Source organism: Neolamprologus brichardi, chromosome 5 (assembly GCF_056152115.1).
Source record: "Neolamprologus brichardi isolate AB-2024 chromosome 5, ASM5615211v1, whole genome shotgun sequence".
NCBI lineage: Eukaryota > Metazoa > Chordata > Actinopteri > Cichliformes > Cichlidae > Neolamprologus > Neolamprologus brichardi.
The window spans coordinates 6,342,495-6,360,000 of NC_142108.1; the positions used below are offsets into that span (position 1 = coordinate 6,342,495).

Consider the following 17,506-nt stretch of genomic DNA (forward strand, 5'->3'; position numbering starts at 1 on the left):
CTTTGTCAGGTCTTTATCTTTGATTTGCATGGCATTCAAGTTTAATGAATAAATGTAATTATCTCACATTATATTCCTCCGTTTTGCCTCCTCTCATTTCTTCTTACTCGCTGTTTTTTACACTTTTTAAAGATGAACGAATCACACCTCTCTCTTCTTTTGTACTCTTTCCTCACAGGTCCCCCGGGAGCTGTTAAACTTGTCCATGTGGCAGGAGTCCTAAAGTGGCAGAAGGCATGAAGCAACACTGTGATATCATAGTGGCTGGTCCATGACACTAAATTCCATTCAACCCTCTCCACTATCCACCCGCCCTCTGTTCTCATCACACCGGACAACCAATCACTCACGCTCCCATTTACACAAAGCTGCACCATGGCCAGCAAGAGGAAATCCACTGTACCCTGCATGATACCATCCAAATCCAAACATGTGCGTGAGGAAATCATACTGGGCTCGCTACCAGAACTCCTACCAACAATCCCAGAAGATAGCATACTCAGCATCTCTGGAGAAGAATCTGGGCATTTCTCTCACAGCTCCTCCAAATCTGAAAGTGGCAGTGAGATGCAGAAAGGAGGCACGTACAGCTGTCTGACTTGCCGTTTCGAGTCCAGAGATCTCAACTACTTTTTGGATCACATGCACAACTGCCACTTAGACTTCAGGGCCCAGCCCACCTTCTACTGCCTGAACTGCGGGGTGTCAGTAGTCCGCTTCGAGGCTCTCGCTCTGCACAATGCCAAGGCCCACCCGAAGATAATGCAGGGCCTCGTTACTGCCTCTCTAGCCGTCAACAAGAGGGATGGCGTAACAACTGTGGAGCAAAGCCTTTTCACGGACAGCGGAGAAGACTACAGAGAATCTGGGATCTCCCTCACCAAAACACCAATTGCAAAGATGATGAAAGCCAAGGGGGAGCACAAAAAGATTGTGGTTTCTCACACTGTGGAGGTACGGAAGATTGACACTGGAAAGGATGTAGACCCCAGCATGCTGACAAATGTGCCTGAACTCCAAAACGGGGCTCTCAGTATTTCTGGTGCCCCAGCTATGCCGAGGACCACTGTCACTCACGTGATTGCGACGACAGTGTCCAACCAAGTCTTTCACCAGCACACTCCCTCCCTTTACTCTCCCCCCTCCTCTGATTCCAATAAAGACCTTCCAAAGGTAATGATCCCCCTCAGCAGCATCCCCACCTACGATGCCGCCATGGACACCAGCAGCTTTCTCAAGACATCCTTTGGCAAGTTTCCCTACCCGACCAAAGCAGAGCTCTGCTACCTAACAGTGGTGTCAGAGTTCCCCGAAGAGCAGATCAAACTGTGGTTTACTGCCCAACGACTCAAGCAGGGCATAAGCTGGTCTCCTGAAGAGATCGAAGAGGCCAGAAGGAAGATGTTCAACACCGTGTTCCAAGGTGGAGCACCCAAGAAGCAACCGACCACACCACGGCACGTCAATCACATCGTAACCCACCACACTGTAACTGCCCATCCAGGCTCAAAAGGACCAAACTTTCAGATGGCCAAAGTTCCATACAGTGGTGTAAAGGCCAGGTCTGTCGGAGTCATAGCCACACAGGCCAGCATGTCAACCAACCCCCACATTACCCGGGTCTCGTATTCTACTCCGGTTGTCCCCCCAAAGTTCCCCTCTGTAGTCAGAACTACACAGGTACTGACCAAGAATACTGAACCCACTGTGGAGCCGGAGAAGAGCAACGGCCTGGACATGGCTGGGAGCAGCGGTTGCGTCAGTAGCACCAGCAACATTCGAAGCAGCAGTAGCAGCAGCAGTTGCAGCAGTAGCAGCAGCATCAGCAGCTATTCCAGCAGTAGTAATGGTGTTGACAGTTTCACCAGGAAACCGGTGCACAACAGCGGCCCAGCCAACGGCATCAACAGCATTGCCACTTGCTCTGCCAACATTAGCAATAATGATGAGCACTGTGTTGCTGACACCAACGGCAAACCAAATGTCAAAAGCAACAGTTTACCAATCGGATCGGAAGGTTCAAACAGTAACAAGTGTGAAGAGTCCATTGACAACACCAGCAAATCTAACATCACTTGTAACAATCATGACAGCAGCATCATCAGTGCACAAGAGCCAGCCCACGCCTCGAAGCCCGACGATGATCAAAACAATTACATCCACGTGACCAACAACAGCAGTATTAGCAGTGAATATCCCAGTACTACCTGTAATGACAGTGTCCCTAACCTGAATCATGCCAGCAAATCCCCAACGGAAAGCACCAGCACCACTGTCATTGCAAAAAGCAGCTCATCCATTATTGAAGAAGGTAAAAGCAACAAAGACTTTGCCATCAAAGGCATGTCAATCTTACAGCAGCTCATTAAGGAGGAGGACGCATTTGCCGTGGACAAAAGCTGCCCCGAGCTCAAGCTTGACCCCATCAAGATCAACTTCAAAAGGCTGAAGATGACTGAACCACAGGCTACATCAGAGAATGCGCATCAAGAACACAAGTCCGAAACTGCGGAGGGGTCGGCTTGTCAGGCGTCTTTTTCTCCCCCCTGGGGCCACAAGACCCCGCAGCAGTTGCACATCCTCCGGCAGGTTTTCTCCAACACCCGCTGGCCCAGCAGCCAGCAGTACGAGGAGCTAAGCATCCAGACGGGCCTTCCCAAGTCCGAGGTGGTGCGCTGGTTCAGCGACAGCCGGTACAGCCACAAGAACGGGCAGCTGAAGTGGTTGGAGAATTACCAGCGGCCGCCCGCGGAGTCGGAGGATGCGAGGGGTCACGGAGATGCAGAGCTCGAGCCACCCAAGGACGCTCCGGCGGCCAAAAAGAAACTTGCTGAGCAAGACATGAACAAGCACCTTGAAGGAGAAGCAGGACTGAACTCAGGTCAGCGGGTTGTGTGGCAGGATTCATACTCACCGCTGATGGGCCTGATGGGATCCGAGGGGAGCGGCGAGCGAGGCCAGCGTGACGAATTGGGGCAGCCGGGAGCTTTGCAGGATCTCTGGTCAGACCGAGCGGAGGACCACCAGCAGCCAGTGGCTAGTCAGTCACTCATTGAACAACAGACTGATTCCAATCAGGCCAGGTATTTGAGTCACAACAATCCTTTTTGCACACCACTGAAACACACATTTCACTCACAGTGCCTTGTGATATTTTACAAGCTCGGTGCTATTTATCAATCAAGAAAACAAAAACAACGTAAGGCAGGTGGAGTGATGAAAGGGTGACAGCTTGTTGTTTGTAGTGACTGCTGCGTGATGTACAGTAAAAAGAAAGCAGGAGAAGTGGGTACAAGTACTCATGCTGTGTAGCTTATTCAGGCAATCAAAGGTCTGTGTTTAAGAAGCTATTTTTAGATAAGTAGGAGTCTGGCCCGCTGAATTATAGATTGAGAGCGCATGCTAACATATGTGAATAAATCATGACAATTGCCTTTGGTGAGTTAGATTTCCGAGAGGCAAGACAAGCCATACGCAGGCGTCTTTTTACTGTGCTACCCCCGACCCCAAAAAAAGCCCTTCAATTTTACAACACACTGCAGCAGTGCCATACAACCAGAATGATCCAATCGCATCCTCACGGTTTGTGTATGTTTTGTTTGCCTGTCTGTCTGCGTGTGCTGGTTAGCAGGGATCGCCTGAGGATGGAGATGCTGGAGGTGTGATGAAGCAGGCCTGCTCTCGCCAGAGGACCATGATGTTCAAAAGCTGGCTCGCTCCCCTGATCGTGGTCTTAACACAAAAGAAAAAAACGGAAAAAAAAGAGTGTTCATAATGACAGCAGATGTGATTGTAGCTGGACCGTTGGACTCTGACTGTAACTGTGAATACCCCCCACCCCTCCTTCTCCTCCTCTTCCTCCTCCTACTTCTCCTCCTCCTCCGCCTCCTCCTCTTCTTCTTCTTCCATCTGCCATCACTTCCTGCCATCGTCAAAAGAAAGAACTTCTCACCTTTGAGTCCTGTGATGTTTAAGCCTTTCATGCTTCTTTGTGGTTGTGTGGGGAGGGTGCACAATGAGGTCAGTACGAGGGATCAAAGACAAGAAAGAGAAAAGACGCACACTGACTGGAAAACTGACTTGAATGAGCGAAGATAGGGTAGGATAGGGCCGAGAGATATTGTTCTGGGGTCAGAGGGAGAAATATATATATATGATTGAAACTGCACTATAAAAGAGGGTTTGTACTGACTGGACAAACAAATGATGTGTCAAGGATATGTTATTGTTGGCTTTGTGATATTTTTTACTTTTTTAGCAACCAGTACTTCAGCACTGCCTTGAATTTTACTTTTTTTCTCCTTTATTTGGTTTTTCAATTCTATTTACTCTTCTATAGTCACTGTAAGTCCAGATGCAATCAAACATGTTTTATTTAGATCTGTATAAATGTTGGTGATCACTTTTGCAGTTCAGCTACACGCAAGAGACTATATACAATGCACTAATGAAGACAGCAATGCTAAAAAAAAAAAAAGAATCACACTGCTCCACAGTAAAGGTATTGACTGCTCCGTCAAGATCAATACACTACACTGCCCTGCAAACTGAACAGAGAGAAGCCTGTCACGCTAACGTTGCCTTACTCAGCTCTGTCCATGTGTTTATATGACCTGTCTGTCCATCACCTTGCTTTCCAGCTACTGTGCTGTCCAGAAGAGAAGAAGAAAAAAGATAAAAAAGATAAAACATGCCAGTGCATTGATGGTCACTGTTGGTCTATATCTGTGAAACAATCTTGTGCTGCTTTCTGTACACTTGGAGATGTTTAACTTTAAGCTGTAATTGTATCAAATATTGTTACTGGCAAACTGTTGTTTAAAGCAAAATTATCAATTTGATCCCTAGACACTGACAGAGTGAGATATTGTGCTAGCTAGAGAGCCAAATGAGGAGATCTTTGCTCTCCTCTGAATTTTCTTGTTTATATGAACATACAGTCACTACATGAATCCTACTAAGCTGCATCTTTGTCAAGCTGCTAATAGCTAAGAACGGTGCTATACCATCCAAAGTGAAATTGGAGGTTCATCTCCTACCAGCAGTGTATGCACTTGTGTCGAATGTTACAAATTTATTTTGGTTTGAGATAAATGGAATCTGGACTTACGGTGTTATGACGACTTAAACTTTTATGAAATAGTCTGATCATAAAGCACTGTTGTATCATCCTTTCTACACTTCTGAATCTTTACAGAATAAACTGAATACTCACCAAGCAGAACAGCCTCCTTTTTTCCCCCCACCTCTTTTGTTCGGCACCTTGTGTTAGGGGTGAATATGAATCATGTGGTGTTAGTCAAATTATTCAGTGTGATGAATGTTCAAGCAGCATGCAATGTGCTAGGACTGGAGAAATGCACACAGCCTCACCTGCTGGCGAGCAGCTGACAATACAGTTTGTGCCAGAGATAAGGGGGCGGCAGGCAACACCCAAACATCTCCATGTATGTAGTGTAGTCCTCCTACATCACATTCAGGGGGAAGCCTTCCAGTTTTTATTTTTGTAACCCTGTTTTTGCCCACATGAATTTAATAACACCAGCTTGTTTTCCAGCTTAAAGTATTTCAGGGCTCTGTTGATTCAGTTCTCAGGGCTGTTCATGGATATAGGAATAAAATTTAGAGCTCATGTTTGTTCTCCCATTACAGGAAATAAAGTTGTGTTTAAGAATGCTGTAAATCGGGTAAGAGAGCCACCGTGGCTGAAGCTCCAAAATAAATGCATCCATCCAGCCATCTTTAGTTTATCCTTGTCAGGGTTGCAGGGGAAGGCTGGAGCCCATCCCAGCTGTCTTAGGGCGAGAGGCAGGGTACACCCTGGACAGGTCACCAGTCTGTTGCAGGGCTACACTTAGAGACAGGCAACCATTCGCACTCACAAGCAATTTAGAGTTACCAATTAACCCATCTCCACTAACTGCATGTCTTTGGAATGTGGGAGGAAGCCGGAGTACCCGGAGAGAACCCACACAAACACGGGGAGACCATGCAAACGCCACACAGAAAACCCCCGGCCTGATGGGGCAATTGAACTCAGGATGTTCTTGCTGTGAGGCAATAGTGCTAACCACTGTGCTGCCGTGAAATAAATGTAATTAATAAAACAAAATGAAGAAGAGGTGTTGTAAGAGAGAAAATGAGAAAACACAAAGCCAATGAGTTACCTGTAATGTTTTATTCATTTTTCAATCTACAATGAGCTTAAAACATGATCAAAAGGCTATGACAAAAAAGGTAAAACAGGAATAAAATGTGGACTTTACAGCTACTTACATCAACTTTTCTATAAGAGTGGAACAGAGTGGAGTAAAATGAACTGAATTCACATTAAATGTTACAATACTCAATCATTACACAATTAAAAACCTGCCTAAAATTGTAACAGTTTGGTGATGTGTTTTTTTCCTTTTTGGCAAAAGTTGATATCCCTCACACACACACACGCTCTCCATTTTCTGACTTTATACATTATCATAGCATCTTCAAGTAACAGATATGGGAGGTTTTTTGGAACAATTGTTTAAATTAAGTTAAAAATCAGATGTAGACAGGGCTATGCAGCGAGAGAGTCCGAGGATGCTAGCAACAAAAGGATAAAAATGATTGGTTCACATTTACAATGAAAAAAAAAAAAGTCCCTGATAGAAGCTGTAAAACAAAATATTCACATTCTGCTTGTTTAAGTAAATATTGACATGGTTGCAGTATTTTCCCCTTTGCCTGCCCAGACATCCCCTTCCATGCTCAACAATTCAACATAGTCCAGTTTAAAATATTCACCCAAACAGACAGCTTCTACGGTTGAGCCCTAACACACACAAGCACGCGCACGCACACACGCAAACACTCACATTTTCATTTCCTCAAAAGGCGCGTGGGTGTAGTTAAGGAATTCATTCAATTTTTTTACTTTGTCTATCAAAATATAGAATTCATTAATAATACATGGGATGGCTAAAATACAAAGTGAGTGAACAAAGAAAATAAAATGATACAAAGCATTGTTTTTGCTTGATACAGTAGCTAAAAGGACCACAGAGTTCAAAGTTCAGGCATTGTCAGGTTTTTGTCCCAGAGTGTGGACAATCACAGAAGGTAAAAGGGTCTTTAAATTACAAGTACTAAGCCTTGAATCCTAGTCGTGGGTAAAGTTCAGTCTTGTTGCCCGATCTCAGATCAGATGTTTAGACTATCCACAACTCCCCCCATAACCCTTCATAATGGCCTCACATCACTTCATCTTGTCGCCCTTTTTGTTTTTCGCTCAAACGTTCTGAAATTCCTTGTCAGGTCTGGCCACGGAGCAAAATTCAGTAAAGCTAAAAAACAAGTATCCAATTTTTTTTTCCAAAAAAAAAAAAAAAAAAAAAAAGGAAAAGAAATGTATCATAGTTAAAACCACAAACTGGGATCTAAAATTCATAGTCGTCTTCTGCCATGTCAATGGCCCAGGCAAACTTCTCACGCTGGGTTTTGTTGTAGATCTTTTCCACGGGAATGCCCCACTTCTTACACCTACACCACACCACAATGTCATAAGATAAAGGACAGGTTTTATTGCAGCAGTGCTTTTCATACTACATGTTACTGTAAAAAGTAACAGGACACCTCTTAAATTGGAGTTGGTGCCTTGTCAGTGACCTTTGACCACCAAAATTAATTTGTTCATTTAGTACCTTTACTTTGTGACCATAAGGTAGAAAATTTAATAATCTCTTACCAAGCCACAGAAATGCGAGGATCCAGATAGTTGAGTTTGGAAGTACCGAGTGCAATCTGTTTATTCTCTTCTCGATCAGTTGCCTGCACTTCCAGCTTCATCAGTTGCTCTTCTATCCTCTGTACCGCTTTCTTCTTGCTCTCCACTGCCCTACAGAGAAAGCAGACAATGCAATACAAGCATGTAAACAAGATTCACAACAAGAGGGGGGGGGGGGGTTAGAAAGCACTTTATTAAACCTCTGACTACTTACTTTTTGGATTTTTCATCTTTTCGTACTTTGGCGTCTGCCTTGGCGCTCTTCAGTTCCCTCTTGGCATCAGCAAGCTGGTCCCTTTTAGCGTCAATCTAAGGATGACAGTAATCATTTCAGATGAGTTTGATCAATTTTATTATTGATCAACTGTGGACCTTTTTATATTTTGGGGATTACATTTGTACTTTCTAGACACTTCCATGCTCAGATTGTTTTTAACTTGAGACTATAGTTTAGTGTACCCCTACAGGGTGGCCAAAAATCAGAAGAACCATGATTTACATGGTGTAGCTCCATCAGCTAGCTAGTGGCTATAAATCCCAAGGAAGCAAATGCCTAATGTCTAGTGAACAACTGTACTATAACCCCAAGTTGTACTGTGAATACTGCAATATCATTTAGGGATTTCCCCCCCCTCTAAATTAGCAGGGATGACACCCAAAGTGCCTGAGTCAGGAAGTTTGAGTGCTCTGCATGGCACAACAGGAGAGCATTGCTTGATGGACACATCTCCAAGCATGGGTAAATCTGTCATGCATAAAAATAAAAGAACACAGCTGTAGGGATTTTTAAAAGTCAATTTAGATGATGGACAAAGTTTATCTTTTTGTCTCAAGTTGGAAAGAGGGGAGACAAAACTCATGGAACAATGTTCTGCAGTGCATGTTGGTCGGGCAGTCTTTAATTATTGTTTACAAAAATGCTTCAACCTTGTCTGCAAAGCCATTTAAGTAAGTCATCTAATCCAAATGTGCCCACATGCTTGCCTTTTTGTTTAGGAGATAAACTACATAATTGCTTTAGTATGTGTGCACAAGGCCCTCACTACCCAGTTCCACCTTTTTGGTTCTGTAATCATGTTAACATATTTCCTCAATACTCTGCATTTGAATGACTTCAGAGTTTTGATTTCTATGTAAAGTGGTGTGCCCCCCCCCAGTGAAACTCCTCTTATGTTAGCAGCATTGTTGGTTGAGTTTAGAGTGAAAAGTCAAAAAACAAATAAAAACTAAACAGAGCAATCTCCACACCAGGACTGGCAAAAGGAAACAAAATAAAATAAATTAAAAAAAAAAAAGGCACCATTTTCAGTTCACTGGAGTATGCAAAAAGTTTTTACCTTTGACTGCAAGTTCTGCATAGACTTCTCAAATGTCTTCGGTGGAGCCCTCTGATGGTTACACAGAATAGCCACTGCCCTGTTGGCCCTGTTGTAGGACAAGATTTTGGCCGGAATGTTCTCCTCCGCTAAGATTAAGAACAAAAAAAAAATAAAGTTATCACCACCCTGTTTTCTATACAACAGCAGACAAACCTACATAAAAAGCTTGCCAATAACAACAAAACCAGAACACAGTTTGCTGTGTCTCCTTGTTATTTCTACACAATTTAGGTAAAAAACACACCAGTCGTGAGCTCCTTCAGCTGCTGCTGCAGGGTGATAGAGGCGTTGTATGTACGGAAAACTTTGGCTGTCAGACCATCCATCAGCTCCTGAAGGTGCTTGTTCAGGATTGATGTCTGAGGAAGACATGCAATTAAGAAACCAAGTTTTAAACAGGCAGATGGCGGCGCTATGAAAGTCATTTCAAATAAGGATTTATGTTGTGAATTCTCAAGTCATAAATTAAAGGGGATTTGTTTTCTTTAACTGGGTATATTTTACTTACATTCAGCCGATCAAATAGGTCATCATCAGGCTCTTTGTTCTCCATAAACAACTGTAGATTCTTAAATACCTGGAAAAGGCAAATCACACATAAATAAAGAAGCAGAGTTTACACGAAAGTACTGCATTTCAGTAAGAATGGTGCTCACCCTCTTCTCCACAGGGACTCTGTTGTAGTAGCGGATCGAGTCTTTACCCAGGAAATCAAACTCGACTACGTACTCTTGACCCTCGTTCTCTGGATAGAGTTTGATGTGTTCAACTCTCAGCGAGCAGCAGCCCACAGTGTCTGCAGTCTCTCCTTCTTCCTTCTCATTACCCGCTCTCAGAGCCAGCTAGTGTACACCAGACAAAGACGGTACCTTAAATGAGGTAGTGTTCAACCAACCAACCAACCCTCACATGCAATGTGAAGTCATTACACTATAAAACCTTCAAAATCCACCTACTCGATAATGCAAATAGCAGTAACAGGACCTCACCTTATCAATGAAATAGAGAGCCACAGCCCTCTGTCTGATCCTCATCTCCTTGGACTTCCAGTCTTCGCGGTACTGGGCTCTGATGCGGTCCACACATTTCTTCAGTCGACGTGCCGTTTCATACTTCTGCCAATCCTTCTCTCCCTGCAGGCAAAAAGATGAGACAGGAGTAACAAATTAGGCAAAGGTCTACATAAACAAACATGCCCAATTTGATTTATGTGACAGCCAATTAAATTAGGTTTTTCTACAGGACAGGAGTATGTTGTGTCACTTTTTTTTTAAAAATAAAATAAAAATAATAAAATCTGCTCTTGAAAGGTCTCAATTTTTACATTCCAGTGGAGCAAGCAACACAAAAGAGTCGGGAAAGGTTTAAGGAGACCACTGGACCATACAGCATCATTTCAACTTTGACTGGAGACAAAGTCGTAGTGCATGTGCCAGCTATGGTGCCTACCTTGATTCGAGAGCTCGGGTTCAGCATAATGTACTTGATGGAGCCTTGAATGTTTTCTGTCCACGACACCAGCCAAGTCACCTTATTGTCATGGCGAATTTCTTTCCATTTGGTGCCGGGAGGAGGCTCAGGAACCTTTGAATCCCTATTATGGAACACAGTGAATATTTAGTTATCACATTCTGCATTAAAAGCTGGTAATCAGCACGAGGAGAAAATAAAACTACTTTACACACTTGCTGCAGTTGATGATAATGTCTTGGGGCCTGATTCGGCGTTTGAGCATCCCCATTTTAGGATGGTCTCCACGACCACGAAACAGGCCTGGGGGCTCAATGCGGAAGTTAGCAATACGTTCCTTGTGGTTGTCCATGACGCAAAAGCCATATTGCTGCAAGATGCGTTCATTCTCTTCCTTTATTTTCTACAAAAGGCATAAAAATAAAAAATAATTAAAAAAAAGCAGCTTCATTTTGCAGAGGTCCTTTAGGTACTCACTGTTCACTGGAACCATTTAAGTGCCAATTTTAATCAAATCACAGCAGCCTAACATTATGAATTTCTTCCTGACTAACTGATCAAGTTTTCACAAGATGTGTGATATCAGTGGGGAAATACAGAATTAAAGCCAAGGAGAACTGAAACACACTTGTTATTAGGTACATGACATCCAGCATGGCAGAAAACTCTAGAGCCCTCTACAGGAGTCAATGAATGTTGGGGTTTAAGGTTAATAAGCTGTGTGCCCCAATACACGTAGGCAGCAGCTTACTTGTTTTTCCTCCTTAGACATGGCTTTCCTTGCTTCAGATTGTGCCTTGAAGTATTCGCTCATCTCAGCGAAGTCACACTTTTTCAGGTCTGTGAGCTTAGCCCTTTCTTCCGAAGTCATTTCCTGTGTCCAGAAAATTTTGAAAAAAAAAGTAGTAAATCAAAGAACAGATTTTGATTTTTTTTTTAATTATTATTATTAACAGGAGCAGAGATTTTAGGCTTACCTTCCTCCAATCTTTAAAGAAATTTTTACGGAAGATATCCTTGGTGGTATATTCATGATCCAGCATTTTGGCAAAGAAGGTCGCTACCTCCTCCGCTTCTGGGCTGAGCTTCATATGTTTACCTGAAATGTAAAAGTCAGACATTTATAATCACCTCAGAGTCCTTCACTAGCGTACAAGATGAACTGTGCAAAGCCTTACCATCATAGTAAAATTTGACATGGCTAGGAAGAGGTTCATATGCTGGTGCAAACACCGGCCCTTTGTGTTCAAGGAACTTCCATTTGACACCATCTGTGTATCTTTCCTCTTCCCACCTAGAATCAAGCAAATAAATAATTTTTACATAATGACAGTGAAAATGACAAAAACAAAAATCCAGCAACAATACATCCAGCTGTCCTGTTACCACACTGATAAGCATGTATGATTGGTACAGCTGGCTAACCCAATTAACTCACCATTTCCACTTCTCCTCAGGCTCTTTCTTTGCTTTCTTTTTTCCATCGGTTACTTCTTTTTTGTGTTTTGTTTTTTTGGACTTAATGTCCTGGGAAAAGGAAGTGAAAGTATTCTAGTTCTTTCTGACAACAAAGGGATTAACATTTAACACAAAAGATATGGCAGCAAAACAATTCTGCCCTCTACTAAAGTCTCTTACTTACCTCGTCTTGTTTCCTTTTCTTGGCCTTCTTGTCATTTTCAGTTTTTATTTTTTTAGGTTTGAATTCAGCGCTGAAACAAAAACACTCTTTGTTATCAGGCCTCAGCGATACAACTTTACTTGCATGGATGACTACAGATGCTCTAACCTAGTGAAACAGACTATAAGTCTATGAACAGAGAACTTACTCGTTATCATCATCATCTCGTTCTCTTTTTAGAGACCTCTCGTGTTTTGGAGAGTGGTAAAAATCATCCTCAGGCTCAGACTTCATATACGGTGGGCTGCCAAAGAAAACGCATTAAAAACAGAAGTTAGATAGCTTCATATGAATGCAGCATCCAGACAGCACTTAAGAGCAAAGTATAGTGCTGACATACCTGGCAAAGCCATTCTCCTTTTCCTTTTTTATTTTCTCATCAAAGGACTTCATCTGAAATGTTTACACAATGGCGGTAAGACAGAAGAGCCTGAAGTGCAAATAACAACTATGCCCACATACATGCAAAATTATAAACTCATACTTCCATTATAAAACCTCTACAGGGTTCAAAACTAATCTGACAGCACCAAATCTAAGTAGATAAACACTGATATCAAGAGTAGTTTGACAGTACAATACATTATTATTTTAAGTAGACAACCCCATTAAGACTGTGCAATATGAAATATACCATAATGACGTTATGTCAATTATGCTGCAAACCAGTCCCTGCCACAGACACAAACCTATGCAAGAATCGCGTGAAAGAATATGGAAAGAGTTTACGAATGAGAAGCAAAAGGAGTTTAAGTGCTCAAGCTAGAGCAAAGTCTAATGTTAGAACAGGCTTTTGCATTGGATGCCATACAAAGACTCATGAAGATAACAGCATCCATTACAACATATCTATAGGGTTTTGTGACTTTAAAGCACTCTATTTAAGGTACACGACGCCCCGCTGAAAACACTTCACCTAAGTTGAACTGCCTCATTTATATTACGAGTGTCGAGCCAAAGTAGTGGAGGAAATCCACAACGTAGCATACTACGCTGCAACAGCAGATGTGTGGACGACTTGAACAACGCATCCCTGCACGAGCTCAATGGTGCACTTCAGAGACTGGACAATCAGCATCCAGCAGTAAGGATAGCTGGAAACATCAGGAAAGCTCTGGGGAAACCTTGGGACTGTGTGGGGTCATCTAGCATTTATCATTATTGATGTCGCCACAAGTCCAATATTTTTTTAGTTTTTGAATTTAAATATTAAAGAGCAACCGCACTCTTTCCATATAGTGATTGTATAAACTATTCACTGAATTTGAAGAAAACGCACTACCTTGTGATTTTGTTAGTGGGATAAGAAATGACTAATAACAGGAAATGAAATTCTGGTCATATCACACAGCTCTCCCTCTTTCATTTATCACATCTTTAAAAAAACAAAAACTATTTTAATCCATAATATTAGTGTATGATTTAGACAACATAATTGCCTAATGTAGCATCACTAAAATTAATTTGTAAATGTTACAATCATGCAGTTCCTTGGCAAGTCACCTTCTCTTCTTTCCTCTTCTCCTTGTGCTTTTCCTTATACTTGTCTGTGCTGCCATCTTTGTGCTTCATCTTTTCCTTCTCCTTATCTCGGTGCTTTTTATCAGAGGAATCCTTGTGATCGCTATAGTGTTAGAAATTCACAACTTAACTTAACCTCATTCAGTTTTCACTATTTAAAGCAATCAAGCATGTCTAGCGAAGCACAAACACACACTATACCTGTTTCCATATTTTGATTTCTCCCGCTCCTTATCCTTCTTGTGGTCCTTATGTTTGTGTTCCTTCTCTTTATATTTGTCTTTATGCTTGTGAGAGTCTGAAAATAAAACTGTATTAAATTTCAAAATAAACAAGACAATGATACAATGACGCACTGAATTAAAACAACCGTCTGCTCACACTGAGGACCAATATGCAAACATGTGAAAGTGTGTTTCAATGCACAAGTAGCAAAAACAGAGTCCTCTCAAGCAGCCAAGAGTGATAATGTCGAAAAAACTACACTTAAATGACAACTTTAACAGTCCACCTGTGACTATTCTCTTAGTAGAAACAAATTACACAGTACAAAAAGGTCTATGTCCCAAATGAATGTCATGCAGGCTGCAAATAGATAATGTATTACACAGCAGCACAGCACCTCCTACTGCCACTATAAGCCGCATGCTTTGAACAATATGAAGCAACTAGCATGTTAAAACATGCAAGAGAACAAAATAGCCTTTTGAGTTTCTTTAATGTGCAAGCCAAGACTGGAATGTAATCCTAAAAGAGAGACAGTTCTCAAAATTAAAGAGCTAACACCCCAACATTGTCATTAACAAATGCCAAATTAAATCTGGTTCTTTTAGAAAAACTGTCCTTAAGTCTAAGGCAAAAGGAGATCTGAGAGCTTCTAGCCCATCTAACCAATGATAATGTCTACATTTCCTAGAGTACAAGACAAAAATGGCACACATGTACCAATCATGAGAAGTTTAATCAGTGACCAAGCCCGTCTCAGAACAGATTCAGATCTTGCTCATTTAGTTTCTTTTAATTCGGATGTCTTTGTTCAGCCATTAATCCAGAGATGAGTTTCATTCTACTCCAATTTATGCCAGATTGCTTAGTGAAATTAAAAGCACTGTTACTAATAAACTACAACGTTGAGCCAATTTAGCCAAGCCTGAAAGTAAAGACTGTGTTAGCTAAGGGTCTGTAAGTACCACAGACAAATGTTGCCCTGGTGCAGAGTAATCAGAAGTGGAATTGTCATAGCTAGGGGTGGGCCATGTCATATCACTCACAATAATACAGCTGAATGGGGGGGTTTGCCTCAGAGAAGAAAAAAAAAATATGTATGTGTCAATTTCATGGCATAACCATGTCACCCAATCACACTTAAGTGGGTCAAGCAGCACAAACTTATTAAAGTTGTGAAGGTGAATGCAGCATTACTGCTGAAGGTTTAGTTCCCAAAAAGAGCAGCTACTTCATTGGTGTGGAATATTTTGGATACAAATGAACAGACACAGAACAGACCACCATAACATGCAAGGAGCGCAAGAAGCCAGTAATATAGAAATGCGGGAAATATCTCTAAATGGTAAATGGCCTGTATTTGTATAGCACTTTTCTAGTCCCTAAGGACCCCAAAGCGCTTTACAGAACCTGTCATCCACCCAGTCACACACTGGTGATGGCAAGCTACATTGTAGCCACAGCCACCCTGGGGCGCACTGACAGAGGCGAGGCTGCCGGACACTGGCGCCACCGGACCCTCTAACCACCACCAGTAGGCAACGGGTGAAGTGTCTTGCCCAAGGACACAACGACCGAGACTGTCCAAGCCGGGGCTCGAACCGGCAACCTTCCGATTACAAGGCGAACTCCCAACTCTTGAGCCACGATCGCCCACGCTCTAACTTATTTCACCATCTCAAGCATCAGCACCCGAGTCTGTACCAGGAGTGTTTGAAAGCCCAGGAGGAAAGCTCTGCAGCTAATGCTACAAAACTAAAACAAAGTAAGCTAGTTCATCATGGAATTGCAGAGTCTCGCCAGTTGTACTCCATATGACCAAAAAAAAAAAAAAAAAACCGATGTCACCATTTGTTTGGCGAAAGTCATGATGCCAATCCAAACGCTGGAAAGGGAAGACTTCATGCAGCTTATTAAGAAGCTAGACTTGTGATACAATCTCCGAAAAGGACATTTTTCCAAGACTGCACTCCCTAAGATTTAAAGATTTTATGTGTTGTAAACTGCACTGTAGATTTTGTTATACCGTTTGTTTTAAACAGACCTTTTCCACTCAAAGAACAGAGGGAGAATTTACTTTTAGTCTTTAAAACTGAAAGTTAATAATTAAAGTTATTGCACTAAAAGTTACCCGTTTAGTATTTTAAGCTTATACAATATTTCAAGGCAATTTGTTATGTTTATGTTGCCAAATGAATAACAAATTTTTCTGTACTTTGTCATACTGTCAAAACACAGTGACATATCGCGATATGTTTGGGCTATATCCCCCCATCCCTAGTCACAGCAGTGTAAATGCCACTTGTAAAGAAATCAACCTTAATAATTTTATATCTTATGAACTTAAAACAGTGCATAGAATGTAATAGAAATATAGCATTTTATTGTCATTGTACATGTACAACAAAATTGTGGGAATCCTTTTACCAGCCACAATTGAACAAAAACTAATTACCTTACAACATTTTTTAAAAAGTGTTTTTTTCCAGTTATCAGTACATTATGGTTAATATTCTGATTTCACACACGTGATTGTAGCATTTAAAAAACAAAAAAGTCCTAAGCTCACTTTAAACTTTGAGACGTTGTTAAGTCCATGTAATATTCAATACTCAAAGTTGCACTGTGATGGGTAATGAAGAGCTTCCAACTTGATTTTGAAACGTGAGTCGACCTAAAAATGATCCACTCTTTACCATAATGTGGGAAAGTAAAGTCCCAGTAGCGACAAAAAAAATAAATAAACGCTTTTAATATCGCGCATTTAAATATAAATAAAAAATAACTACAGTCTCTGGCCTCCACTTGGTTATCTTAATGAAGCACTATGACTTTCCATTTTCCTCCACACAGCCATCTGCACTTCACAGCCTGGGTTCAGCTTGCAACAGTCAGGCCGCTACACCGAAAAAGAAAATGGCGCAGAGACTAAGTCCTCAACCCCCAAACCCTCACTTTCAGGGGAGAAATATGCTGTTAAAAGCTCGCCAACAAAAGATACTAAAACGATAAACTAATAAAACACCTCCAGCTGCGTGGTAATATTGATTCAAATCGTTAAAATAATGTACGGAAAAGCTTTTACAAGACCTCCCTTTTGAACAATAGACGCTTGTGAGTGAGACAGAGGACTTAGTCTCTGGACGCCATTTCTGTCCTCTACAGAGAACTAACGTAATGTTAGATGTGATCAGTTAAGACAGGACAGACTTTGAGAAGAATCCTCCTTTACCTTTGTTAGTTTAATGTGATAAACTTACCATTGACCCGGGAGCCACAGTCAATCTGAAAAAAGGAAGGATGAATGTTAAAATTCGCAGTAGATAAGCTAACTAGCTAGCTAACTAACTTTGAACTTACTGGATGGCAGAGCGAGTTTTTTCGCTACAAGCTAGCACGGTTAGCTTCCTATGCTGAATGGTAATGGCTTAGCGGCCGAAGCCGCTGCGGCTAACACTGGTTACAGCT

The 17,506-nt window shown here is 41.9% G+C and overlaps 2 protein-coding genes across 8 annotated transcripts in view; one reads left to right on the forward strand and one right to left on the reverse strand.

The window, feature by feature from the left end:
* The window catches only part of zhx3a (zinc fingers and homeoboxes 3a), a 42,502-nt gene extending 37,278 nt beyond the window's left edge, over positions 1 to 5,224 (forward strand). For 4 of the 5 annotated variants that reach the window (XM_006784702.3, XM_006784703.3, XM_006784700.2 and 1 more), the window contains 2 exons: positions 179 to 3,083; positions 3,629 to 5,224. In XM_006784702.3, coding sequence (XP_006784765.1) covers positions 376 to 3,083; positions 3,629 to 3,665 — 2,745 coding nt within the window. In that variant the 5' untranslated portion in view covers positions 179 to 375 and the 3' untranslated portion in view covers positions 3,666 to 5,224. The remainder of the gene's footprint in view (positions 1 to 178; positions 3,084 to 3,628) is intronic. The other variant, XM_006784704.2, reaches the window with a different exon arrangement.
* A 935-nt stretch (positions 5,225 to 6,159) lies between these two features.
* top1a (DNA topoisomerase Ia) overlaps positions 6,160 to 17,506 on the reverse strand; it is an 11,741-nt gene continuing 394 nt past the window's right edge. Inside the window, exons 2-21 of one of the 3 annotated variants that reach the window (XM_035904962.2) lie at positions 17,299 to 17,323; positions 14,015 to 14,111; positions 13,796 to 13,916; positions 12,633 to 12,685; positions 12,441 to 12,536; positions 12,254 to 12,323; positions 12,050 to 12,138; positions 11,790 to 11,905; positions 11,589 to 11,710; positions 11,363 to 11,485; positions 10,827 to 11,014; positions 10,591 to 10,735; positions 10,131 to 10,274; positions 9,798 to 9,983; positions 9,650 to 9,718; positions 9,386 to 9,500; positions 9,100 to 9,227; positions 7,977 to 8,071; positions 7,724 to 7,873; positions 6,160 to 7,518 (exon numbers count right to left, since the gene is read on the reverse strand). In XM_035904962.2, the coding sequence (XP_035760855.2) occupies positions 7,416 to 7,518; positions 7,724 to 7,873; positions 7,977 to 8,071; positions 9,100 to 9,227; positions 9,386 to 9,500; positions 9,650 to 9,718; positions 9,798 to 9,983; positions 10,131 to 10,274; positions 10,591 to 10,735; positions 10,827 to 11,014; positions 11,363 to 11,485; positions 11,589 to 11,710; positions 11,790 to 11,905; positions 12,050 to 12,138; positions 12,254 to 12,323; positions 12,441 to 12,536; positions 12,633 to 12,685; positions 13,796 to 13,916; positions 14,015 to 14,111; positions 17,299 to 17,323 (2,235 nt within the window). In that variant the 3' untranslated portion in view covers positions 6,160 to 7,415. Of the gene's footprint in view, positions 7,519 to 7,723; positions 7,874 to 7,976; positions 8,072 to 9,099; positions 9,228 to 9,385; positions 9,501 to 9,649; positions 9,719 to 9,797; positions 9,984 to 10,130; positions 10,275 to 10,590; positions 10,736 to 10,826; positions 11,015 to 11,362; positions 11,486 to 11,588; positions 11,711 to 11,789; positions 11,906 to 12,049; positions 12,139 to 12,253; positions 12,324 to 12,440; positions 12,537 to 12,632; positions 12,686 to 13,795; positions 13,917 to 14,014; positions 14,124 to 17,298; positions 17,324 to 17,506 lie in introns of all 3 variants that reach the window. The other 2 variants (XM_087840567.1, XM_087840568.1) reach the window with 2 other exon arrangements.